The sequence below is a fragment of the Moschus berezovskii genome, chromosome 9, assembly GCF_049115385.1.
Source record: "Moschus berezovskii isolate FMDL1 chromosome 9, NW_MosBer_1.0, whole genome shotgun sequence".
NCBI lineage: Eukaryota > Metazoa > Chordata > Mammalia > Artiodactyla > Moschidae > Moschus > Moschus berezovskii.
In genome coordinates, this window is record NC_142468.1 from 67,438,479 (window position 1) to 67,464,483 (window position 26,005).

The following is a 26,005-nucleotide window of genomic DNA, read 5'->3' on the forward strand; positions in this document are numbered from 1 at the left end:
GGGTTCGATCCCCAGTCAGGGAACTAGATCCCATATGATGCAACTAAGCGTTCACATGCTGTAACTGAAGATCCCAAGTGCCACATCTGGGACCTGGCGCAGCCAAATAAATATTAAAAAAGAAAGGAAGGCCGAGAGAAGTGGGAGCTACTGCTGCTGTTGTCACCAATTGTGACTCAAAACCAGCTGCTCAGAGGTGACAACTTTCAGACTGCCCCACTCCTTTGTAAGGACAATCTTTCTCTCACACCCCCAGTCCCTGCCCAGCACAAGTAACAGCAAGTGCAGTCACATGCTCTGAAGGACAGGCCATCCACACCGCCTCCAGGTGGGGGAGCAGGATCGCACTGTGCCCAGCCTGCCTCTCCCATGACCTGCGGCCTCTGCGGCCTACCCCCTTCCCCATCCCATCCCTGCACAGTGACCCACTGTCCTGTCCTTCCAGGAGGAGTTTGGGGTCAGCGCAGCCCTGCTGTCTGCCAAGGAAGCTCTGCTGGTCTGGTGCCAGCGGAAGACTGCCGGCTATGCCAACATCAACATCACGGACTTCTCCCGCAGCTGGAGTGACGGGCTCGGCTTCAGTGCCCTCATCCATGCCCACAGGTGGGCGTGTGGGAGGGGACCCAGCACCTCCAGCCCTGGCTGGCCTGAGGCAGGCCTCTGCTTCCTTCTCAGAGGCCTTCCACCCGCTGAGCTAACTGCTCCGGGACTTGGGTCCTCAACCCATTATCCCATATCCTTCTGGCCCCTTACACTGGGCACAGAGGTAGAGCCACTGGCTCTGAGCTCCTGGTCTGTGAGAACTAGCCGGGTTTGCCTTTGACCCCTGCCTTCCTCTGCTCTCCGTGTCCCTGATTTTCGTTTCAATCCTCTCTCTGGCAAGCACCTATCCCTTTTGGAGCTTCCTCCAGGAGGCTGAGCCCCAAGCAAAATTAACCCTCCCCTCTCCCAGTCCTGTTCCTTCAACCAGGGCCTTAGATCATCATCAGGGGGAAACTAGTGCCCAGCAAGGTGGGAATGACCCTCTTAACAAGTCCACATAAAGCTGAGCAGTCCCTGACTCTGGTGAGGAGCTCTGCCTGCTCTCTGCCCAGGCCAGACCTGCTTGACTACAGCTCCCTGCGTCCCGACCGCCCGCTGCACAACCTCCGCTGTGCCTTCCACATAGCTGAGCAGGAGCTGGGCATTGCTCAGCTGCTGGATCCAGAGGACGTGGCAGCCCTACAGCCCGACGAGCGCTCCATAATGACCTACGTCTCCCTCTACTACCACCACTTCTCCCGCCTGCACCAGGAGCAGACCGTCCAGAGGAGACTCGCGAAGGTTGGGGACAGAGGGAAGATGGCATTGAGGAGAGGTGGGGCCAACATGGGCTCCAGAGTCAGCGCGCCCTGCGCCCTTTCCTCCCTGTGTGACCTTGGCCACATCATCTAATCTTGCTGTGCTTCATCTGTAAAATGGGAATGATGACGCCTGGGTAACACACAATTAATTCTGGGTAACGGAAGGCTGCTGGGAGTGTTCAGGGAGCATGAGCAGACTTCCTGGCATACAGGGAAGCCGGGTGAGCAGCGCCTCTCCCTGCCCCGCCCCCTCCCTCTCGGCTCATAGGTTGTTAAGCTCCTAATGGGATTAAAAAGCACAGAGAGCTGGACTCTGCAAGGACAAGCACCAGGCAGCTTTGCTGGGCCGAGCCCATGTTTCTGGGGGGCTTTCTTACCCTCTGGGCAGGATGGCAGAGGCTGAGGCCTGGGAGGGCTGTTCTCAGGGTTGGTGTCTCAGCTGGGAATGAGGGAGGTGGTCCAGGCCAAAGGCTCTGAGTTGCTTTAGGGGTGCGGGGGCCTCAGGGAAGGGAAAGAAGAGCACCTCCAGTGTTGAGGCCAAACGGGGTAAAATAAGATAGAGGAAGGCAGGACAGGAGCCCCACTCCCGGGTCTGAGTGTGGAATGGAAGCCAACCTGCTTCTCTGGGGGCTGGGAGCACCCCCACTTTAGCGTATCTTCACCTGAGAGCAGGAGCTACTGTGCATCTGGGCAAGCCTGGCTGGCACTCAGCACCCAAGAGGGGAAGGCCTCCAGGACCTGGAAGCCAGGGTGTGCCCCCCAGGTGCCAGTCTGAGCTCCTCCCATGCCCTCTACCAGATCCTACTTCAGCTGCGGGAGTCAGAGGTGCTGCAGGCCCAGTACGAGGAGCTGGTGGCGGACCTGCTGAGCTGGATTGCAGAGAAGCAGGTGCAGCTGGAGGCGCGGGATTTCCCAGACAACCTGCCAGCCATACGCCAGCTGTTGGTGGCCTTTGCCTCCTTCCGCACCCGGGAGAAGCCACCGAGACTGCAGCAGCGAGGGGCCACGGAGGCCCTGCTCTTTCGGCTGCAGACAGCCCTCCAAGCCCAGAACCGCAGGCCCTTCCTGCCACCCAAGGGCCTGGGCCCTGAAGAGCTGTCCCGGTGCTGGGCAAGCCTGGAGCAGGCGGAGGCCTCACGGAGCCGGGCCCTGCAGCAGAGGCTTCTCCAACTAGAGCGGTTGGAAACCCTGGCCCGGCATTTCCAGCGTAAGGCAGCCCTCCGGGAGAGCTTCCTGACAGACACGGAGCAGGCGCTGGCCCGGGCCGCAGCCCCGATGGCCAGCCCAGTCATGGTGGAAGCGGCCGCCCAGAGGCTGGGCATGCTGGAGGCCAGTATCCTGCCCCAGGAGGGGCGCTTCCAGGCCCTGGCCGAGATTGCGGACATCCTCCAGCAGGAGTGCTACCACGGTGGGACAGAGGTGGCCAACAGGTGAGCCCCGGGCATGAGACAGTCTTCCAAACAGGCTAAGGTCTTCCTACAGTGCCCGTCTCTTTGCAGATGCCCACTCCTGGTCACAGAGGTGGGGGTGATTCAGGGTTTGGGGTTCCCTTTTAAAAGATGTATCTCTTGGGAATTCCCTGGCAGTCCAGTATTTAGGACTTGGCGCTTTTACTGTCAGAGCCCAGATTCGATGCCTAGTCAGAGAACTAAGATCTCTCAAGATGCATCCGTTCTGTTGCTCAGTCGTGTCCGACTCTTTGCGACCCCGTGGACTGTAGCCTACCAGGCTTCTCCGTCCATGGGATTCTCCAGGCAAGAATACTCGAGTGGGTTACCGTTTCCTTCTCCAGGGGATCTTCCCGACCCAGGGATCGAACCCGGGTCTCCCACATTGGAGGCAGACGCTTTAACCTCTGAGCCATGGCACAGCATAAATAAATTTTAAAAAAAGATCTAGCTCCCACTGATGCCTAAAATTCCAACCTCTGTAATTGATCCCTTTGTTAAAGCACTATTCTTTCTAGATAGCCTCTTATTAATTTATTCACTAAAACGAAGCATTTATTGAGTGTCTGCTATGTCCTAAGTACTGTTCTAGGTGTTGGAGATTTAGCAGTGATTTTTTAACAAAAATCCCTCCCCTCATAGAGCTTACATACTACTCAGGAAAACAGAAACATATATAGTCTGTGAGACAGTGATTTTAAAAGATAATAAAGCAGCATAGGGGCATATGAGGTGCCAGCATGGGCAGAGGGAGTTATACTGAGTGGTCAGAGGAGGTTTACTTTTGAGCAAAGACCACTGACTCAATGGACATGAGCTTGGGTAAACTGCAGGAGCTGGTGATAGACAGGGAGGCCTGGCGTGCAGCGTTCCATGGGGTCGCAAACAGTCGGAGACGACTGAGCAACTGGACTGAAAGACCAGAAGTGAAAAACCATACAGATATGATGATGGACTATACTAGAAAAGTGTCGCAAAGGGGCACATGCCTGGCATGTTTGAAAAATAACATGGAAGCCAAGTGAACAAGTTGTAGTTGAGGTCAGGGAGGTATGGAGGCCAGGGAGGAATGGTGGCAGAGATCCTGCCGGACCCTGCAGGACACAGTAAAGGCTTGGTTTTTACTCAGCAAAAAGCAGGAAATCATGGCAGGACTTGAGCAGAAGAGGGACATGATCTAACTTTTATTTTATGGTCATCATTCTGGATGCCATGACAGGAGACTGAAGGGACAAGGGCAAAAGCAGAGAGAACAGTCAGGAAGCTACTGCAGTAATCACTTAGAATAATAGAGAAGTGGAGGTGATGAGAAATGGAGGGGTTCTGCATTTACTTTGAGTTCAGGGGAATTTGCAAACGGATGAGAAGTGGGATGTGAGAAAGTGGGTCATCCAGTTCCTGGCCAGGGCACCGGGAAGGATGGAGTTGTGGTCACCCGAGATGAGGATTGGAAGGAAGGCTTGTGGGTCAGAGGGGGCCTGAACCTCCCAGACTTTCCTTCCAGTTTTTCTGCCTGTTTCTAAAAGGCAGGGACACTGCCCCTACCACTCCAGGTTAGGATGCTCACAGTACTCAGGTTCCTCCAGGACAGACAAGCCCCCCCCCACCAACTGTGGACCCCAAGCTTCCCTGCCATGGCCCAATGGACACCACCCTTATTCTCACATCCCCAGGCAGCTGGAGATCACCCGGCGCTGGGAGCGGCTCCTCCAGCGGCTCCAAGGGCAGAGGAAGCAGATGGTGGGCATGCAGGCTGTGCTGAGCCTGCTACAGGAGGTGGAGACTGCCTCCGACCAGCTCAACGAGCTGCAGGTGGGCCCTGGACCAGTGGACCCCCGGGGGAACATAGCCACATGCACCAGTCCTGGGACATTAATGACCACTCATCTGTGCCTGGCCAGGTACTGGTCAGCTCCGTGGCCTATGGGCAGAAGCTGGCAGAGGTAGAGAGGCTGCTGCGGAGGCATGACCTGATGGAGGCTCAGATCTCAGCCCTTGGAGCCCATGTGAGCCATCTGGCCCACCGGACAATGAAGCTGGATTCTTCCATGGGCACTGCTGTGGAGGTGCTGCAGGCCAAGGCCAGGGCGCTGGCCCAGCTCTACCAGAGCCTCATGTCTCTTGCCAGGTCCCGGTAAGAGCCCACCCAAACTCTTGTACCCTCTCCACAACTTTTCTGCAATCCAGATTACCTCCTGCCCAGGTTTAAACAGTGCTGCCTGGTGACTTCCTCTACCCTCACCTAGTCTCCTGTTGAGTGATCCAGGGACAGGAGAGCTCCTATCTAAGGGGAGGTGTCTGGGCCTGATGGGGAACCCCTCCCCAAGCCCCATCACTGCCCAATCCCCTCCATGGCCCTTGCCGTCCCTCAGGCGGGCCTCGCTGGAGCAGACCCTGCAGCAGGCAGAGCTCCTGCACAGCTGTGAGGAGGAGGAAGCCTGGTTGAGGGAGCATGGACAGCTGGTGGAGGATGTGCCCCTGGGCCCAGATCTCAGCCAGATCGCAGCAGCCCTGCAGAAACACAAGGTGCCCTCTACCTTGCATCCTGCCTCTTCCCCTCTCCCTGCCATCCATCCCGTCCCTCACCCAGCTCCCTCCTCTGTGCTCCTCCAGGCCCTGGAAGCCAAGCTTCAATGCCACCAGGCCGTGTGTGCCGATCTCGTGGAGAGGGGACGCAAACTGGGAGCCTGCGGGCCCCCGATGCAGCCGGATCCCTGGGAGCGGGCTGAGGTGGTGCAGGGCATGTGGCAGCGGCTCTGGGCCCGGATGGATGAGCAGGGCATGAGGCTGCAGGCAGCCCTGTTTGTCCAGCAGGTAGCAGGGCAGCGGGAGCTGGGTGGCCGGGCAGGGAGTGCAGGGTCAGCCCATGTGTGCCCAGCCTGCCCTTCTCCTCACAGTACTTCATGGACGTGGCGGAGGCAGACTCATGGCTTCAGGAGCAGCGGTCTGCACTGGAGAGGGCATCCTTTGGACAAGACCAGGCGGCCCCCGAGGCCCTACTGCGGCAACACCTGCGTCTGGAACGCTCTGTGCGCACCTTTGGGACCGAGCTGCGTCGGTTAGACGAGCAGGCACAGGTGGCCACAGCCCAGGCAGCACTCCTGGTACATAGAGACAGGACAGGGACCCAAACCCATGGGCCCCCGGCACCAAATGCGTGCTGTGCCCTTGACCACACAGAGGGTGGAAATGAGATGGCCTTTGTGGCCCCTGACGTGCCTTCCCCTGGGGTTGGAGGTGCCCACTCCTTCTCAACATCATCTCCCCTGCTGTCCTAGCCCAGAGTTAGCACTGTCTGCCCATGGTTGGAGGACATCAGAGGGTAGTTTGGGATTGCTCACTTCACCCACAAGTTCCCAGGCATTGATCAGTTTCCTCCAGCAATGTCCCTTTACTTTGACCACCAGGCCTAAGGTGTCCTTTCACCCTTCAGCCCTATTTGGCTCTCTCTCCTGACTAGGCCTTTTTAGGCTTTGGGTGGCCAAATCACTACCCCAGACTGCTTTCTGAACCCCCTCCCTCAGTTTATTGAGCCTCCAGTTTAAAAAAAGAAAAAAAAAAACATATACCTCCATGTTGGGCAGGATGGTTCAGGCCTCTGAGGGTATGCAGTTTCTTTCAAGAAGCTGTACATGTAGCTCAGGATGTGTAAATCACAGCCCTCAGGTCCTGCACTCACATTTGGTCCGTCTATCCTCATCTCATGACTGAAGCGACTTAGCATGTACACACCCTCACACCAAGGAAGCTCCATGTCCCAGGTGCCTGCAGACCTGCAGCACAGGTCCCCGTGTCTTGGAAGGGGGCCTGGTGGCATAGTCGGTACTAATCACCAAGACCAGACTACCAGGTCTAAAAGTTCTGTGGTTCTAACTTAGCTGAGGTTGAGCTATCTCTTTTCCTTTGCATTTATTCCCTGGACCATACAATCAACAATTTTTGAAAATAGAACCACAACAACGTGTTCGCTGTTGTCTGGTCTAGCCCCCTCTCTTTACAGATGAGGTAACCAAAGTTCATAGAGGCCAAGTTACTGCCCCCACACCTGCTGGAGCGGTTGCCCAGCGCCTGTCCAGGGCTGTCTCCCCTGTCCCTCCCTGTGTGGCTATAATGCGTAATTCCTGACGCTTGCATTATGTTAACGCATGCTGGTTTTGGTATTGCTTTCCTTCTGTACTATGTGGCCGTCTTCCCCAGTTCAAGTTGTTTAAATGAATGATGGGAGGCGCCTTATCCTTCTTTTGTGGCCTCTACTGCCCAGCCAGCCCTGGCATTGATAGAAGGCTTAGTTCTAATCTCTGGCATTTTCAGACCCTTGCTTTGCCCAGTGGTGGTGGGGAGGTACAGAGATGCCCCCTCTCCTGTGGGTGGGGAGTCACTTTGGCAGCTAAGCAGAGCCTTCCCTCCTCTGTACAGAGGGAGCCCCCAGAAGTCTGGAGCAGAACTGATGGAGATGTCACCAGGAGACCTCAGGATGGGACCCGAATTTTAGCACTGCGGGGCAGCCAGCCGCCGTGCCCTCAGGTCAAGACAAGCTTCATCTACAGAGGTATAAGGCCAAGACCCCACATGGGCACCTTAACAGAGCGTCAGCAATCTGTGTGGCTCTTGGGGGCATCCGAAGACTGAAGGGAAGAAGTTAAGGAGAGGAGGAAAGATATGAAGCTGCCTGAAATTCTGAGTCTTCCTTTGTTCCCCTCCCTTTCCAGTCTTTCTCTGTGCCTCTTCCTTTCCCTCAACCCCTGAGTGGCCAGCCTGGCTGCTGCTGCTGCTGTGGTGTCTGACCCTGCCCAGGGCCAGAGACACAGAGGGACAGAGACCCCACCATCTGGAAAGCCCGCCTGGGCTCCCCACGGCCTCTCTATGCCCCAGCTCCTGCCACCAGAGCCACTTTGCCTCTCCCTCTGCAAATGCTACTCCCCCAGCCAGGCTCACCTTGCCCTTGAAACCTTTCCCGACAGCCCCAGTCTGTTCTGGCCGTCTTCCACCCCCCGGGCCCCCACAGTATTCATTTCACACACTGCGCATTCTGCTTATCCACGCACAGTCCTGGAAAGTGTCCTAGGTCTGTGGGCACAAGGCCTTCAGGAGCTCAGGAAGCTGTGGCCCTCATCCTCTGTCCTGCAGGGCTGCTGGCACAGGACTGAGTGATGAATAACCATCCCCCTGCCCCACGCCCATCCCCCCTGGCCAGCTCCAGGCTCAAGAAGAGGCACTGGGCCGGTGCGGCCCTGAGAACCTGTGTTCCCGCAGGCACGCCTTTCACCCAGCTCCCGGGAGAGGCCCAGCAGCCCCCACCCCAGACGGACCCCGACACCCCAAGGGGCTGCCAGGCCACAGTGCCCCTCAGGCACATCATGGGACAGGAAGCTCAGGTACAGCTGCTGGCCCACCCTGCCAAGCCTTCTGCTCCTTGCTGGGGGCCCTTCCAGACACACTGACCTCTGTCCTATGTGCACAGGTGGTGTCTGCCCTGAGCTCTCCGAAGATACACCCGAGAAACCCAGGGGCCTGGCATGAGGTTTCCTGCCACTCTGGTCTGTGGGGCGCCCAGAAGATGGCCCTCCCAGATGATCCTGACCCTGGCTTTGACCCCAACACCATCCTCCAAACACAGGACCGCTTGAGCCAGGACTACGAGGGCCTGCGGGCCCAGGCAGAGGTAACACTCCTTGTTCATGGAACCAGTCTGGATCCTGGATTATGAGCCCAGGGACAGAGCAGTGACAGGACGCGTTCCCTGCCCTTGAGGAGCTTGGGTCAGGGCAGAGAGGGTGTGAAACAAGTCATTAGACAGATCTGGGTGCAATGGGAGCGTGAAGGGGAGGCCTGGTGAGGGCGGGGAATTGGGGGAGGCATCTCTGAGGGGTGGACGATTAGGCGGAGACTTAAACAACAAGAAGCTGAGAGCAGGTGAGTCAGGGGCATGGCAGGGGGAGATGGTGGGGAAGAGTGTTCTAAGCAGGACCTGGGCAAAGGCAAGAAAGGGGCCCAGTGGAGGAGCAAGGGCCAGGGTGCCCGGAGCACAGCGGGGAGGCCCGGGAGCAACTAGAGGAGAGCCTGCAGGGGAAGGGGCTGGCAGCAGGGCCAGACCCATGGAGAAGTGCAGATTGTAGCCAAGAGCGAAGGGTATGAGCAGGATAAGAGCAATGGGCACTCTCTGCTGGGCCCTCTGCCAGAGGGTGGAGGGCCCAGCAATGGGACAGGGACCGTTTCTGGGCCTGGCCTTGGAGTCTGTGGGTTGGGAGGTGATAGGGGACCTGCTCTCAGCGCCGCATGGCAGGCACAGGCCCTCAATCCAGCCTCTGGGCTGGCCTCTCCTCAGCGCCGCAGGGCCCAGCTGGAGGAGGCGGTGGCCCTGTTTGGCTTCTATGGCTCATGTGGGGAGCTGCAGTCCTGGCTGACCAAACAGACAATGCTGTTGCAAATGCTGCAGCCCGAGGCCAACAACTTGGAAGTCATGCAGCTCAAGTATGAGGTACCTTGCTGCTGAGGGGGGCCTTGCCTGCTTGGCCCTGCTGCCTCTGGTGATTCCTGTCCTGCTCCCTCCTCCCTCCTCCTGCCTCTCCCTTATTCACTCCTGTGACCCAGTGCTCCGTGTCAGCTGTGGTTCTGTCTGGGAGGAGGGAGAGGAGGATTTGGCCTTGAATTTTTTTTTTAATTGAGGTATAATTAGCGTGTAACACTGTATTTTTCAGGTATAGTTAGATGTCGAATATCGCAAAATGAGCACACTGTAAAGCTGGTCACATCCACCAGCATTCATGCACAGTAACACAAGCTTTATTTTGCAAGTGTGTACCGTTCCCCCATCTCACCCACTGCCCATGCCTCCCCTATGGCAACCACCAGTCCATTCTCTGAATCTATGAGCTTGGGCTTTTTTTTTAATCACGTATATAAGTAAGATCATATGGTATTCGTGTTTCTCCATCTAACATTTCACTTAGCATGATGCTGTCAGGGTCCATCCATGTCATCCTGAATGGCAAGATTTCAATTCTTTCTTATGGCTGAATAATACTCCAGTGCTCACGTGTGTGTGTGTGGACGTTTTCTTTGTCCTATCATCCACTGTTGGACACTTAGGTTGTTTCCACATCTTGGTTTTTGTAAGTAATGCTGCAGTGAACATGGAGGTGTATATATTTTTTGGAGTTAGTGTTATTTTCTTCAGATAAATACCCTGAAGTGGAATGGCTGGATCACGTGGTAGTTCTGTTTTCCATTTTTTGAGGAACATCCATACTGTCTTCCATAGTGGCTGTACTAATTTGCATTCACACAAGCAGTGCACAGGGGTTCCCTTTTCTCCACATCTTCACCAACGCTTATTTATTGTCTTTTGATAATAGCCTTTCTAACACGTAGAAATGAGGTGATATCTCATTATGGTTTTAATTTCCATTTCCCTTATGATGGTGATAAGCATCTTTTCATGTAACTCTTGACCATATGTATGTTTGCTCACTTTTAAATTGTATTATTTGGTTTTTTGCTATTAAAATGTGTAAGTTCTCTGTACATTTTGGATATTAACCTTCTATCAGATGTATGATTTGCGGATGTTTTCTTCCATTCTCCCCTTGGTTGCCTTTTCATTTTGTTGATGGTTTCCTTTGCTGGGCAGAAGCTTTTTAGCCGCTTGTTTATTTTGTTTTTGTCACTTTGCTTTTGGTGTCAAATCCAAAAAAAAAAATCATTACCAGACCAATGTAATGGAGCTTACCCCACTATGTTTTCTTCTAGGAGCTTTATGATTTCAGGCTTTAATCCATTTTGAGTTAATTTTTCTGTTTAGTATTAGAAAGTGCTCCAGTTTCATTCTTTTGCAGGCAACTGTCCAGTTTCCCCAACACTATTTTTTAATAGACTGTCCTTTCCCCAGTGTACAGTCTTTATAATCTGTTGCTCCTTGGTCATAAAATTAATTGACCATATATGCGTGGGTTTGTTTCTGGGCTGTCTGTTCCGTTGATCTATATGTCTGTTTTTATCCCAGTACCATACTGTTTTAATTTGCTATGTCTTTGTTAAAGAGTTTGAAGTCAAGGAGCATAACGCCTCCAACTTTATTCTTTCTCAAGATTGCTTTGCTTGTTCGAGATCTTTTATTGTCCCATACAAATTTTAGTCTTCCAATCCTTGAGCAAAAAATATCTTTTCTATTTATTTGTACCTTCTTTGTTTTTTTCTTTTTTTTTCCTCATCAATGTCTTATAGTTTTCCATGAAAAGATCTTTCACCTCCTTGGTTAAATTTATTCTTCTGCTACACTAAGTTGCTTCAGTCATGTCTGACTCTAAACCCCATGGACTGAAGCCCACCAGACTCCTTTGTTATGGGATTCTCCAGGCAAGAATACTGGAGTGGGTTGCCATTTCCTTCTCCAGGGGATCTTTCCAACCCAGGGGTCAAATCCACGTCTCTATGTCTCCTGCATTGGCAGGCGGGTTCATTACCACTAGTGCCACCTGGGAAGCCCCAAATTTATTCCTAGATATTTTATTCTTTGGGGTGTAATTGCAAATTTAATTTCTATACGCTAATAAGGAACATTCAGAAAGAGAAATGAAGAGAATAGTCCCATTTTCAATTGCATTCCCAAAGAAAAAAATTTAAAAAATTATTCCTAGGTATTTTATTCTTTGGGATGCAATTGCAAATGGGATTCTTCTCTTCATTTCTCTTTCTGAATGTTCCTTATTAGTGTATAGAAATTGAACATATTTCTGTATATTGATTTTTGTATCCTACAGCCTTACTGAATTCATTTATTCTAACAGTTTTTTGGTGGAATCTTTTTTAAAATGTTATTTTTTATTTTTGGCTGTGCTGGGTCTTTGCTGCTGCTCCGGCTTTTCTCTAGTGATGGCAGGTGAGATCTACTCTCGAGCTGTGGTGTTCAGGCTTCTCATTGTAGTGCCTTCTCTCTTGTTACCGAGTCTGGGCTCCAGGGCATGTGGGCTTCAGTAGTTGTGCATGTGGGCTCAGTTATGGCTCCTGGACTCTAGAGAACAGGCTCAGTGTTGTGGCACATGGGCTTAGTCACCCCATTGGCATATGGGATCTTCCCTGAACAGAGATTGAACCCGTGTCTCCTGCATTACCACATGGATTCTTTAGGGTTTTCTGTATATAAAATCTTGTCATCTGCAAATAGTGACGGTTTGACTTCTTCCTTTCCAGCTTGGATGTCTGGTCTTGAATTTTTAAAGGGCCCTCCCAGCCCTTTTATGGACACAGACCCCTGTCCTTCCATAGGGATGCAGCTCAAACATCTCCGTAGCAGTGCATATATGAGGTCATTGCTAGTATTAAGGGGACTATAGGAAGAGAAAAGGCCCCCCTCCAGGCCTGGAATCTCCTTTCCCCAGAACTTCCTCACTGCCCTGGCTGTGGGAAGAGGCCTCTGGACCGAGGTTAACAGCTCCGCTGAGCAGCTGAAGCAGAGGTGTCCTGGAGATTCCCCCCAAATCCAACTACAGCAGGAGGAACTGAGCCAGAGGTGAGAATGAAGAGGGAGTGCTGCTGAGTGGAGAAGGCTGGCTAGTGCCCAGGCCTGAGTACTGCTTACCTGACTCCTGAGATGCCAGTAAGAAAGACTAGAGGTTTCGGGGATGGGAAGAAAGGGTATGGGGATGGCCGACCCGCCAGCTCTTGTCACACAAGCCTTGACCAAGGCACCAGGGTGGATGGAGAGGTGTCCCTGTGACATGACATCCTGAGACAACCCTGTTCCCTTGTCCCAGGTGGGAGCAGCTGAAGACCCTGAAGAAAGAGAAGGAAACGCAGCTGGTACGCACAACGTACGTGTGCAGTTTTCTGCAGGACTGTGGATCCACACGGATCCAGCTGCAAAACCTGATACTCCAGCTAGAAACCCTGGAGCTGGGGAACTCAGAGGATGGCCACCATGCTCTGCGAGTGGGCCAGCAGAAGATGCTGGTGCTGGAGAGAGACATTCGCCACCTGCAAAGGGCGGCTAGCAAGTATGGCCGGGATTCAGCACAGCAAAGCCCTAGCAGGACTCTGGAATGGGGAGGATGGAAACTGAGGTGGGAGGATGGGTGGGTGTAGTATGCCGTCGGAAGGGCAGGGCACAGATTGGGAAACAGTGTGAGAACGTGCTCATGGTGAACGAGAGAGCCCCCCATGCTCGCTGCCCCTCCATTGAGGGTGAGGGGGCAGTGCAGAGTTGCCACCACTTGCCCCGGGGAACATACGCCTGGGCCCAGGGCCAGGGGCAGGGCACTGACTGGGCGGTGGGTCCTGTCCTCAGGGTTGATGAGATGGTCCCGGCAGAGAGCCCATCCCTGCAGGGGCAGTTGGAGACGCTACAGGGGCTGCTGCAGCGAGTGCGGGAGCAAGTGGCCCAGCGGGCCCAGGCCCAGGCCCACCGGAGCATCCTGCAGGAGAGCCAGCAGCTGCTGCTGTGGGTGGATAGTATCCAGGCCAAGCTCCACAGCGAAGAGGCGGCGGTAGATGTGGCCTCAGCCCAGCGCCTGCTGGGGAACCACCGAGACCTGCTGGAGGAGATCCACCTGCAGCAGGAGAGGTCAGGATGAGAGGGCAGGTGGGGCACACGTTAGGCTGGCCCTGGCCTGTGGGGACGGGTACCAGGAAGGGACAGATGGGAGCAGCGTGTCACCAGGGGCATGGCCCACGCTGGTGTCCATCCTGGCGCCTAAGGCAGGTTTACAAAGAGGCGGGTGAAACCAAAGACTGGTCAGACATCTTGTGTGTGTTGGGGAGGGACCCGGGGCAGAGTCTGAGCCTCCTGGAATGTTCTGTCCTGTCCAGGCCTGGCCACGCCCCATGCAGGGGAGCCTGGTGGACTGCTCTGTCAGGGCGGCAGAGCCACCTAGCCTATTCTGGGTAATACAGACCCCACAGGCCCCTGGAGCAAAAAAAATGGCTCAGCCTCTTGCCCCCCAGAACTAAGACAACACCTTCCTCAGTACGGCAATGTCTCCCCTCGTCCTGCAGGGGTTGGTGCAGTCTGCAGCCTGTGCCACATATGAAGGAGCCTAACAGGTGGCCCAGTGGCCCCTGAAATCCATCCCATCCCCTGCTAACTATCTTCCACCACCCACTTGAGGGCTGCACCAGCTCAGAGAAGTGGAGCCTTTTCCTAACTCACACAAAGGTGTCACCTGTTCTCAAACTGTGAGCCTGGGGGGCCACCCGGCAGACGGGTAGCTGCCTTTCCTAATCACTCCAGGCTTCACCCAGGCTTACAGTGACCCCACAGTCAGGTATGTAGGTGGTCTGAGTGATTTCTTCTGGGTGCGCTGCCCAGCCATCCGCTGGCCTGGGTATCACCATCAGCATGGCCAGCTGGAGCAAGGTGTGACATGCAGGGAGCATGGGAGCTAGTGAGTCCCAAGTCCTGGGCTGAGCTTTAATGTTTGCTGTCTCACCAGTGGCCCAGGGCATAGCTATCCCACACGATGAGTGGACCCCTGGGGCTTACCCACTCAGACCCCTGCCAGTTACCCTCACCTCAGAGCTCCCAGATGAATGAACCGTGGAGGCCAGAGGGGAAGAAGGTTGGCCCAGGGAGCAGACAGGGTTTGACCCTCTGCCTGTCGTCCTGGACAGGCTGCAGCAGCTGGAGACTCAGGGCCAGCCCATGGCAGCCTCCAGCTCCCCAGACTTCCCAGAGGTGGCTAGTGCTCTGAGGCTCCTGGGCCACCAAGGCCAGGAGTTGAAGGCCGCCTGGGAGCAAAGACAGCAGCAACTGCAGGAGGGGCTGGAATTGCAGAAGTTTGGTCGAGACGTGGATGGTTTCACTGCCTCCTGTGCCAACCATGAGGCCTTCCTACGGCTGGACGGCCTCCAGGTATGGAGCCAGGGGTGTGCAGCTGGGATGCACCTTCCCCAGGAAGTAGGAGCCTGAAGCCAGGCTGGACAGGGGTTGGCAGTGGGTAAGATGGTGCTGACCACTCCCCTCCTCTCAGCCTGACCCCAGTCTCTGTGTCTCCAGGAGGGCGTGGTGGAGGCTCAGAGCCTGCTGCAGCAGCACCAGGAGTGTGGGCGGCTACTCAATGCCCTTGGCTCTAGAGCAGAGGGTCTACGGGCACGTGGCGAGAAGCTGGCTCAGAGCCGACACCCTGCTGCACACAAGTAAGCCTGGGCCTGTCTGGACAGGGCCTGAGCCACCCATTACCCTGAGGCTGGGAGAGTGCCCAGGGAGTGAGGAGACAGGAGGGTGAACCCTGGGCTGTGGTGGGTCCGACCTTTGTGGTGGGCCTCAGGTAGACTGGAGCCTCCACCTACCCTCCCCAACTCCACCTGCCCTGCAGGGTCAGAGAACAGCTGCAGAGCATCCAGGCGCAGTGGACCAGGGTCCAGGAGAGGAGTGAGCAGAGCAGGAGGCAGCTGCTGGCCTCCCTCCAGCTCCAGGTGAGGGGCCGGCCCCCGGTGCACGAGACCTTCCTGGGAGGAATACCTCAGAGTCTGCTGCTGAACTACAGCTGTGTGCTGTGTGGGGCACTGCACAGGTTACAAAGCACTCTCTCACGTGTTTATCAACCCTCCCAGCACCTCTTGTGAGATGAGTATCATGACTCTGATTTTTTCCAGTTGAGGAAAATCAAGGCTCAGGCCACACTGCTCAGAGACAGGGCGGGACCCAAAGTTTAGGCCCCTCCCTCGGCCAGCTACTCCCCATCCCTAGCATTTGTGGCCATGCTCCAGGCACTTGCATGGGCCATGGGCTCCAGCTGCAGAGCTTGACTCTGTTGGATGTCTGTTCTGCCCACAGTGGGGGCTCAAAGCCGGGCTAGTCCACAAGCCTCCTGGACACAGAGGGCCATCCATGATCTGATGCAGTGAATCAGAGGGCAGCTGGCCAAACGCCCTTCCTCTCTGGGCACCAGGCGCTATGAGGCCAGACCCTGATTCTCCAGGCTTCTTTCTGCTGCTTTCCCTGAGACATTTTTCTCCCCATCTCTGTTTCCTTGTTCCCCCTTGTGAGCAATAACCCCTGCCCCCCACCTCTCCTGAACCCTAGGACTGGCTCCTCAACCTGCTCTTCCCCTCGGGGCACCCTCAGACCCCTCTTCCACGAGGTCCTCACACCAGCCCTCACCATGCTCTGTAATAACCACCCTCCCCTGGTTCCCGGGCAGGAATGGAAGCAGGACGTGGTGGAGGTGATGCTGTGGATGGAGGAGAAGAGGCGGATATTGGTGGACAAGCCATCCCAAGAGCCCAGCAACATCCTGAGGAAACTCAGGCGGCACGAGGCAGCCACGCGTGAGCTGGCGGCCACCCAGGGGCACGTGGAGGGCCTGCAGCAGGTGAGGGACGCTGGGCCCAGGGTGCAGGGCCCGCTCAGCTTCATGTTTCCACTGCACAGCACGTTCTCATGGAGCACAGTCACTGCAGGAAGACTGGATCTCACTCTCCAGAGCATTAGCATCCCCTAGCTTCCTCCTTCCGGAGAAGGCAATGGCAAGCCACTCCAGTACTCTTGCCTAGAAAATCCCATGGATGGAGGAGCCTGGTGGGCTGCAGTCTGTGGGGTCGCTGGGGGTCGGACACGACTGAGCGACTTCACTTTCACTTTTCACTTTCACACATTGGAGAAGGAAATGGCAACCCACTCCAGTGTTCTTGCCTGGAGAATCCCAGGGACGGGGGACCCTGGTGGGCTTCTGTCTATGGGGTCACACAGAGTCAGACACGACTGAAGTGACGCAGCAGCAGCAGCAGCAGCAGCAGCTTCCTCCTTCACTCAGCGGGCAACCCCGTCTTAGATGCAAACCAGCCCAGAGGGCTTTTCTCGTCCCTTCCCCTCAAGTCTAAGAAGCAGCCCCCGAGCCTGTCGCCTCCACCTGGACACAGTCCTCCCCTCAGCTGTCCAGTGCCCGCTCACCCCACAGTATTTCCAGGCATCAGAGGAAAGCCCTCCCGCCAGTGCCCACAGATCTGGGGCCACGCGAACAGCTGGAGGAGCCCTTGCGGCCTGTGGAGTGCAGCTTGCAACCAGTCACTCCCACTGCCGCCCCCTGGACCCAGCCCACCACGGCCACTGCCAGTATCAGCCGCTCAACCAGACACCCCAAGCCTTTGTGTCCACTGCAGGTCGGGAGAGAGCTGCTGAGCAGTAGGCCCCGTGCCCAGGAGGACGTGCAGGCCAGGCTTCAGGGCCTAAGTAGCAAGTGGGAAGAGTTGAGACGCAAGATGGCAGAGCGTGGGAAGCAGCTCCAGCAGGCTCGGCAGCAGGACCAGCTCCTGCGGCTGCTACAGGTGGGCCCAAGAGAGGGGAGGATCCAGGAGGGAGCCCGAATAGACAGGAGGGGCTGAATAGACAGGACAGGAAGTGGGGAGAGGAGGAGTTGGGTGCTCTGCTGACTCTGGAGCGGCCCTGAAAAGCCCTGCAGCCTTTGGAGGCCTCTAGCCCGTAACCCGATGACCCCGGCTACCCACCACTGGCGGATCCCAGACTGCCCCCTGGGTGCCCGTGCGTGCTCAGCACAACTTGAGTCTCCCTGAAAGGCAGAAGTGAGAGAGGGCGGGGCACTCGTGAGGTTCTGGGAGAAGGATTGGGCACCGCGGGTTGGAGGTGGACAGTGCCGGGGACAGAGGTCCCCACACGGTCCTTGGTGAACCTGGCGTGCTGCTAGCCCTGCAGCCTTAGCGTCCAAGAAGGGCCACTTGCCAGTCTGCACGTGGGCAGCCTAATGCAGCGCTCTGTATCCCTCCCCAGGAAGCCAAGGAGAAGATGGAGCAGCTAGAGGGGACCCTTCAGAGGGCAGAAATGGGACAGGACCTGGGCTCCAGCCGGGGGCTGCAGAAACAACACTGCCAGCTGGAGGCCGAGAGCCAGGCACTGGCCAGAAAGATGGCTGCCCTTGTCCCTGAGGCCCATCAGGTGGTCAGTTCCCATGCCATCATGGAGGAGACCCAAAAATACCTCCAGAGGTACTCGGCTGCTTGCCCTACCTCCACCCCACTGCGTGTAACTGCCGTCACATGAAGCTGAGGGTGGTTTCACCCAGTGGGCCCAGCAGAGTGGCACCTCAAGGCCCTGAGGTTGTCCATGCCTCCTTCCCTTATGAATGGAGTCACTTCTGAGGTAGGAGAGTCAGAGATCCCAGCCAGGCATCCTAAGCACCCCACAGTCTAAAGTCAGGGAGGGCATCCGGGTGGGAGGTTGGGCCCTGGGCCTTTCCAGCTGCCTCCCCATCTTCAGATGATGTTCCCCGACCCCTGCCTCTTCCCTTGTGGGCCCCTGACTGGGATGAGGAAAGCACTGAGCACTGGACCTTGCCTGTTCCCAGTCTTTCTGTCTCCTCTGTCCACCCAGGTTCAAGGCCCTGCAGGGACATCTGGCCACCTGGCGACGGAAGCTGCAGGCCTCGGTTGAGCTGTACCACTTCCACCACCTGAGCGACGCGGAGCTCATGTGGGTGGCAGAGCACATGCCCATGCCCAGCACCAGCTCTGCTAAGTACCCAGATTGTGCCCACCGCCTTCTCCACAAGCATGAGGTAACAGTCCACGTTTCCTCCCAGGATCCCTGACGTGCCTTTCCCAGGATCCCTGACGTGCCTTTCCCAGGATCCCTGACGTGCCTTTCCCAGAGCCTAGATGCCCTCCTCCATGACTCAGAGAGTCCTGATTTCCAAGTCTCTGCCCCCAGCCCTTCTCTGCCTGCAAGTCATCCCGGGCCCTGGAGCCGCATCCACGGCTCGGTTCTGGACCCCCTGTGGCTAAGGAGTGCCCTGAGGCGGCAGCCGTTCATGCTGTTCTGTGGCAGGAACTCCGGGTGGAGGTGAGAGCCCACAAGGGACAGGTTCAACGGGTGCTGGTTTCCGGGCGACACCTGGCAGCCTCCGGGCACCCCCAGGCCCAGCACATCGTGGAGCGGTGCCAGGAGCTGGAAGGCCGCTGGGCGGATCTGGAGCAGGCGTGTGAGGCCCAGGCCCAGCACCTGCAGCAGGCTGCTGCCCTCCAGAAGGTATGATGCAGAGGCCACAGGGTCAGGGGAAGTAGCCAGAGTTGGGCAGCCTCTTCGGCTAAGGTCTGTGGGACCTGGAGCTCTCAGGGAGCTGGGTCAGTGGTGAGAACTCAGGGCCCAGAGTTGCCTGGTCTCCATGGGGACAGAAGCCTTCTTTCTGCCTGTGTGATGTCCCCAAGGGGTGACGGAGGGTCCATCTGAGAATGTCAGGGTGAGTTGACTCCATTGTTGCCAGTGTTTCCTGGACGCATCAGAGCTGGCAAACTGGCTGGAGGAGAAGTGGCCACTGGTGCGCAGCCAGGACTGTGGTGAGGACGAGACAGCCACCATCAGGCTCATTAGAAAGCACCAGGTAGTGTGTGCTGAGCTTCCCCGCCGTGGTCTGGACTGGGGTGATGACAGGCCAAGAGGAAGAGGTCTATCACACGCCCAAGGGGCACATCCTGCTTCTCAAAGGCAGAGCCCTGCTCTTTCTTCCAGAAGACTGTCCAGCCCCTCCCCCACCCAAACCCTGCAGTGCCCCCTGCTCACCCCCAGTTGCCCCCCTCTTCAGACACCACCCCTTTGAAGAGCCCACCCACTTCTTGCATCTCCACAGTGGGCTACACTCCTGTGGCCTCAGGATTTCTCTGCCTTCTCGTCTAGCTTCTTTTCCTCCCCCTGGCACTTTCCTGCTCTCTTGGGGGTCACCTGTTCCAGCCATCCCCACATCTTCCACAGGCTTCTTCCCACACTTTGAATATCATCCTTTGAGTTAACCATCCCTGAAACCATCAGCATCCCCTATCAAAGTAAGAGAGGCCTGGAATACCCTCATCCTTCCTGGAATCTGACTCTCAGAACCATATGTGAGCCCTGAATCCCTGAGCAATCCTGGTTTCTGTTACCACTGAAGCGTCCACCTGTCTGGACGTTTTGTCTACCTATCCCTAGTGGTCAGTGTTTGAGGGTCCTGTGACTGAGGGCTTTTAGGGGGTCATTCCTAAGGGGCTTGCCCATAGCCAAAGCCTCATGGAGCTTCCATGTCCCAGGCATCCTGGGCTGCTCACTTGACTCCGTCCATTTTCATACTGGGAGACTGGGGCCCAGTACCTGCCTCCCATGGCCTCTCTTCCTTGGCCCAGAGGACCCAGCGTTCACTTTGCCCTGCTAAATAGTGAGCCCTCTGCAGGCACAGGCTGCATTTTCACTTTCTTGGAGCAATAAGAACTCCCATCACTATTGGGTAGATGAGTGGTCAGTGTGTGAGTGAGCGGATGGGTCAGGGTGGGTGGATGGGTGAGTGTGTGGGTGGTGGGTGAGTGGAAGGAGGAACAGGATGGGTGTGTGATCAGTGAGTGGGTTGAATGATCAGGAGGGTGGGTAGATGGATAGATGAATAAGTCACCCACTGAGCCTTGTGTGCTGGCAGGCCCTGCAACAGGAACTGGCTCGTTATTGGAGCTCCGTGGAGGAGCTTGACCAGAGAGCGCAAGCCCTCACTGGCCCCGAGGCCCCTGCACAGCTGGACATGGTGCAGAAGAGGCTCCGGGAGCGGCTGCAGGCCCTGCAGGAGCTGGCAGCCACACGGTGAGGGGTGCTGTACCTCTCCCCAGGTGTAGGTGACCTAGCCACGGTTGATTGTTTCCATACCTTAACTCTGATTGGAAGGAGCCCGTGACCCCAGGCCCACAGAGCTGACAGATGGCTCCTTGCTGTGTATTGCTCCATTCTTTTAATAAATTCCTCAGTGAGGGCCCACTGGGCAGGAACTTGGGCCCCCAGATCCCCATTTCTTCCCCCTACCTATACCTTAACCTGTCCTACTCTGGCCTTCTTTACTTCTCCCCGAATCCCCAGCCTCAAGCTTAGGCGGGAAACATGAATAACCTTCTCCTTCAGGCCACCCACATTGGCTGGGTCAGCTGTCCTCAGGGGTGTGGGCAGCTAACTTCAGGGGAACCATGGGCTATCCCTACAGGGCCCAGGAGCTAGAGGGGACCCTGAAGCTGCACGAGTTCATGAGGGAGGCTGAGGACCTGCAGTGCTGGCTGGCCAGCCAGAAGCAAGTGGCTGGAGGAGGAGAGAGCCTTGGGGAGGACTATGAGGATGTCCTGGTGAGAAGAGGCTGGGGGCAGGGTCTGGCTGGGCTGGGTGTGGAAGGGGGCCCTGGGTTATGAGTCCTGGTGAGGACAGGCCTTATGAGTAGTGGGGGCAGGCGCTGCAGCCATCCAGCCCCCCATCGCCCAGATGTCAGTGAGGGGCCTCGCTTCCCGGGCTGCTTGCTCTCTCACCAGCTGGGGCCACCCTATCCTCTTCCCCTCTCTCCTCAGCATCTCTGCACCAAGTTTGTCAAGTTTCAGCGCAAAGTAGAGATGGGTGGCCAGCGGGTGGCAAGCTGCCAGCAGCTGGCAGAGGGCCTGCTGAAACGAGGGCACAGAGCAGCCCCCAGGGCCCATCAGATGCAGCGGGATCTGCAGTGAGTGCCGGGCAGACCCAGGGCATGGGCTCAGGGAAGGGTGCTGGGCACATAGGTCCCGGGGGACTTAGAGAGGGCACATGTGCCCAGGGCCACACTAGCTCTGTCTGCCCTGGTGGGGAGGCCCTGCTTTCAGGGTTGCCAAGCCTGCCACAGGTGGCTGTGCCATGGGTGACTGTGGGCTGTGAAGGGAAGCACAGAGGGGTGTGCAGGTCAGAAAGCCCTGCCCAGACCCGCAAGGGCACTTCTTTTGCAAACCTCTGACTCTCAGAACTTGGAGGGGCTGTGGGAAGACTGCCTGGCTCCCCACGGGCTGGTTTGAATCCTCCCCCAACCTGTGAGATTTGAGGGAGGGTCATCCCGGTTCATAACCCCTAGCCTGACCCAGCCCTCGGAGCTCAGGGAGAATTTTCTGGGTACATCAGGAGGGCAAAAGAGAAATTACAATCTGATTGACTTATTGAGACTTGAAGGCACAAGATGTAAGGAGCATCAAAGAGCTCAGAAATTAGTGACATATTGAGTGTGGCAACAACAGAGGACTGAATTCAAAGCAAAGGGAGAAAGAGAGGCTCCCGGGCCATGACCAGACGGGAGGGAGAGACGCTGTGGGCCAGTCCCAGATGAAGTGCAGAGAGGAGGAGGGCTAACCAGCCTGGCAAGGGGGCGAAATGAGGCGATAAATCAATGGCCAATCTGCCACCCGTCTCCTGTGAGTAGGGCTGCCTGGTCAGAGCTGTGGGAGCTGACCCAGGCCCGAGGCCGCCTGCTCCGAGATGCTGAGGCCACCCTCAAGGTTCACCGAGACATGCTGGAAGCTCTCACCCAGGTCCAGGTGTGAGCCGAGGGTGGGAGGGAGGGAGGGAGGTTTCTTTCTAGAAGTGGATCCTGACTCAGCGCCCCACCCTCCATTCCTGATCCCCTCGGCTGTCTCCTTTCCTCAGGAGAAAACCACCAGCCTCCCCTGTGATGTGGCCCAGGACCTGCATGGGCTGGAGGCCCAGCTGAGGAGACATGAGGGGCTGGAACGTGAACTCAAGGGCACTGACCAGCAGGTGAGCGCAGGTCTGGCTGCCTCTCCCCCTCGGCGCCCCTCAGGCCTGCCCATCTGCTCTGCAGCTTTCCCCACTCTCGGAGCTGCCAGTCGGGCCCACTGTGCACCAAGGGCAGGACCCCAGGGGGAGCTGTGGGACAGGGCAGGCCCTTCGCCTCTAGGAGGACACGACCCTTCCCTCTTATCCACACCCTTCCCCCAGCTGCAGGAGCTGCTGGAGATGGGAGGCACAGTGCAGAGGCTGGGGCCCGGGCCGCAGGCCCATGCGGTACAGCAGAGGCAGCAGGCCCTGGTGCAGGCCTGGGAGACCCTGAAGCTGCGAGCAGAGCAGCGCCGGGCCCAGCTCGAGCGGGCATGGCTCCTGGCCCGCTTTCACATGGCGGTGAGGGTTCTTCCTTCCCTAGGGCTGTGTGTGTATGTGTGTGTGTGTATCTGTGATGCATTAATGATGCTGTGAGTGTGCATGCATTAATGAGGCCCTCCAACTCTGGAGGCAAAACAGATGTGAACACAAGAAGGAAGAGCCCTGGGCACATGCTGGTGTCCACCAGAGGGCTGAGTATGGGGGTGCAACAGTGACTCCTTAATTTTGGGTTGACACCAGCTCGTGTGTGACAGTGTAGTCAGGACATAGGGGTACCAGCCAGAGTTGAGGAGGGAAAACAGCCCGGGAAAGCCCATGACTAGAGACCCAAATGCCCTAGACAACGACTTCTGGATCAGCCAGCATCTCTTGCAACATCTGTGTTGAGCTCTCTGCTAGGAGCTGTTGGTGGGGAGAGGGGGTGATACAGAGCCTATGTGAGACGGAATCACTGCCATCAAGGTGCTTGTCTAGCTGATAGACGAGCCTTGGGAGTCAGATTGGGACAGAGGGCCCTGGCCATGGGCTGTCCTGGTACCTGGTAGACTGGGAGACTCAAACTGTAACACAGCAAAAAGGCTTGAGTTTAGACACCCACCTCTGCCACTTTCTAGCAGCGTGGGCTCGAGCAAGGCACTGACCCCAGCTTGTTGCCCCTGTGTGTGAGCGCCTGGAGGTTACACTCTCCTGCACACTTGTGCCATTTACCCTGCTTTATCTGTATATAGAGCTGTCAGGACTAGGATCTAAGGCTCCTTCAGCTCTAACATGTGTTTGTATGTAAATCAACAGAAGACCATTTATAAATACGAAACCGGAGATTCAGAAGACAAGGTGTAGGCAGTGAGATGTCAGGGGGCAGAGGAGGCTCCACAGGAGAAAGAAGGCCTTGGCCCTTGATGAACATGGAAACTTGGAAGGGATGGAAGGGAGGAAAAGAACTGAGCAACAGGGGCAGTGAAAACCCAGGGTGGAGAGAAGTGCCAGGCAGGGCAGGAGGAGTCTGGCTTGGCCCTTGTGCAAGTTTAGTGACCTGGGAGGACTGGGTTGGATGACAGCGGAGGAACCAGCTGACCACAGGCCTCACGAGCCTCATCTGAGGTCTGACCCGGGACAGCTCAGACCGCTGCAGTGTGTGCGCTCCAGGTGGGCTGTGGTTGTGGCTCAGAGCCCGGTTCTCTGCAGCCAGCCCAGCTCTCCCTCCATCTCCCTGGGATCCAGGTGCGAGACTACACCTCCTGGGTGGCCAGCGTGTGGCAGGAGCTGCAAGTGGAGGCAAGCTCCCAGGAGCCCGGGAGTGACCCACTGAAGCTCAGCGCCCACCAAGAGCTTCGGGTTGTGCTGGAGGCCCGGGAGGAGCTGTACCAGCAGGCTGCCCAGCTGGGCCAGCAGGCGCTTCTGGCTGCAGGGATGTGCATCAAGGAGGTAGGCCCCCCTTTCCCAGTGCCGCCCCCAGCCTCCCTGAACTGAGCCTGCACCTGATCCCTGTGCCCTTGCCCCACTATGCCACACCAGTCGCTCCTCAGAGGCTTCCCCTGGGGACCCACGTCTGTCCCATGCAGGCAGCTCTCTGGAGTACAGGCTCCCTGTGTGCCCATCCTCAGGTCCGGGATGGGCTGCAAGCCCTGCGGGACAAGCGGGAATGGGTGTTCCAGGCCTGGGAGCAGAAGCAGGAGAGGCTGCAGGCCATGGGCCGGGAGCAGCTCTTCCTCAGGAAGTGTGGCCGCCTGAACGAGATCCTGAAGGCCCAGGAGGCAGGTGCTCTCACCCCAGAGCCTCCCTAGTGCTCCCTCTTCTCTCCTCTCCCCGGCTCACTCTCTAGCTTCCTGGGACCCCGGCTCTTGCCCTGATGTGGAGCTCAGAGGCTGTGCCCTGCCTCAACCCAGATGGCTGCAAATGGGGGTGGGGGGTGACCGTCTGGACCATCCCTGATGGCCTCTCTGACTTCTCCATGGACTGAAACAGGTCCTCCTGAAAACCAGTGCCTTGGGGAGCTCGGTGGAAGAGGTGGAGCAGTTAATCCGGAAGCACAAGACCTTCCAGAAGGTGCTGGCTGCACAGGAGGAGAAGGTAATGGGTTCAGGGAGTCAGAGGTGGGATGGGGGCAGTCTGGGAATTTGGAGAGTTCTAAGTGGGGAATGTGGGGGGCTTGGTGTGTACCCACAGTAACGCTGATATACAGGGGTGGCTTGGGGGGCTAGGAGCCCCTGGTCAGGGCGGGCTGAGCAGAATAGGATATGTGGCTCAGGAGGAGGGCCTGGAACAGAGTGGACCACATTGTGGGCACACAGGGGCCATGTGGCTCCATATCACATGGTCATAGGGGAGCCAAGGGGGGTGGTCTGGTGAAAGCCAGGGCTGGTTCTGGCTTGCTGGGAGGACCAGCCAGCCCTAGGGCAGTGCGAGAGTGGCTCTTCCCTGTGGGCCAGCCTCTAAGTGGAAGAACAACAGGCTTTGCTCCCTGACCCCTGACTCTACCCACAGGAGGCAGCTCTGTGTGAGCAGGTGAAGATGCTCGGGGGCCCCAGGGCACAGGACCTGCTTTGCACAGTGCTGGAGCGCCGCGCTCGGGTGAAGGAACTGGTGGAGAGTCGGCAACATGCCCTGCACACCTCCCTGCTGATGGCTGCCTTCATCAGGGCCGCCACCCAGGTCAGAGACCACCCCGGCCCAGTGCCATCCACTTGGGCCACATCTCCCAGTTCCAGATGATGTCCCCCTTCACAGCTTGTTCAGGCCTCGCCTCTCCACAGCCCTGTGATGAGAACACTGAAGTTTGCAGAGTTAAATGGCTTTCCGAGAGGCCATGCTGGAGCCCAGACGTTTGATTCGAAGACCCTGTGTGTGGAGACCCCACTGCTTCCTAAGTTCCTGCAGACCCAGGGCAGAGAGAGGCACTGGGAGGGAGCAGAGCGGTCCCAGGTCCTGGGGCCAGTGAGCCTCACCTCCAAAATGAGGTGCCACCCAAGGTCCCTGCCCAGCCCCTTCCTGTGGCTGGGGGACCAGCTGAGCTGGGGCTGTCTTCCTGGGCCCAGACTGCTGGATCTTATTTACCAGGCACTGCCCAGCCCTCCCCTGGAGCCAGCAGTCCACTGCCTGGGCACAGCTGAGGGCAAGCATGTGGGACATGTCTATGGACCATCAGCATTGTGAGACTCACGTCCCCACCCCCACCAGGCCGAGGACTGGATGCAGGAGCAAGTCCAGCAGCTGAAGGAGCCTGTCCCTTCTGGGGACCTGAAAGCTAAGCTGAAACACCTGCAGAAACACAAGGCCTTTGAGGCTGAGGTCCAGGCCCGCGAGCAGGTCATAACCTCTGTTGTCAAGGTAACAGCCAGGCCCTCAGCCCCCACCCTGCCCCACAG

General features: G+C 57.0%; 1 protein-coding gene across 1 annotated transcript in view; it reads left to right on the forward strand.

Annotated features, from left to right (window-relative positions):
- The window catches only part of SPTBN5 (spectrin beta, non-erythrocytic 5), a 51,126-nt gene that overhangs the window by 7,096 nt on the left and 18,025 nt on the right, over window positions 1–26,005 (forward strand). Inside the window, exons 5-38 of the mRNA XM_088839773.1 lie at window positions 446–603; window positions 1,095–1,323; window positions 2,142–2,773; window positions 4,465–4,603; window positions 4,693–4,925; window positions 5,164–5,605; window positions 5,689–5,895; window positions 7,208–7,340; window positions 8,045–8,166; window positions 8,253–8,453; window positions 9,117–9,269; window positions 12,169–12,299; window positions 12,544–12,783; window positions 13,074–13,349; window positions 14,396–14,636; window positions 14,781–14,920; window positions 15,100–15,199; window positions 15,928–16,098; window positions 16,886–17,050; window positions 17,511–17,725; window positions 18,111–18,294; window positions 18,564–18,764; window positions 19,000–19,116; window positions 20,176–20,333; window positions 20,725–20,860; window positions 21,077–21,222; window positions 21,943–22,057; window positions 22,167–22,277; window positions 22,479–22,658; window positions 23,862–24,065; window positions 24,245–24,394; window positions 24,606–24,710; window positions 25,125–25,292; window positions 25,818–25,967. Of these exons, the coding sequence (XP_088695899.1) occupies window positions 446–603; window positions 1,095–1,323; window positions 2,142–2,773; window positions 4,465–4,603; window positions 4,693–4,925; window positions 5,164–5,605; window positions 5,689–5,895; window positions 7,208–7,340; window positions 8,045–8,166; window positions 8,253–8,453; window positions 9,117–9,269; window positions 12,169–12,299; window positions 12,544–12,783; window positions 13,074–13,349; window positions 14,396–14,636; window positions 14,781–14,920; window positions 15,100–15,199; window positions 15,928–16,098; window positions 16,886–17,050; window positions 17,511–17,725; window positions 18,111–18,294; window positions 18,564–18,764; window positions 19,000–19,116; window positions 20,176–20,333; window positions 20,725–20,860; window positions 21,077–21,222; window positions 21,943–22,057; window positions 22,167–22,277; window positions 22,479–22,658; window positions 23,862–24,065; window positions 24,245–24,394; window positions 24,606–24,710; window positions 25,125–25,292; window positions 25,818–25,967 (6,453 nt within the window). The remainder of the gene's footprint in view (window positions 1–445; window positions 604–1,094; window positions 1,324–2,141; window positions 2,774–4,464; window positions 4,604–4,692; window positions 4,926–5,163; window positions 5,606–5,688; window positions 5,896–7,207; window positions 7,341–8,044; window positions 8,167–8,252; window positions 8,454–9,116; window positions 9,270–12,168; window positions 12,300–12,543; window positions 12,784–13,073; window positions 13,350–14,395; window positions 14,637–14,780; window positions 14,921–15,099; window positions 15,200–15,927; window positions 16,099–16,885; window positions 17,051–17,510; window positions 17,726–18,110; window positions 18,295–18,563; window positions 18,765–18,999; window positions 19,117–20,175; window positions 20,334–20,724; window positions 20,861–21,076; window positions 21,223–21,942; window positions 22,058–22,166; window positions 22,278–22,478; window positions 22,659–23,861; window positions 24,066–24,244; window positions 24,395–24,605; window positions 24,711–25,124; window positions 25,293–25,817; window positions 25,968–26,005) is intronic.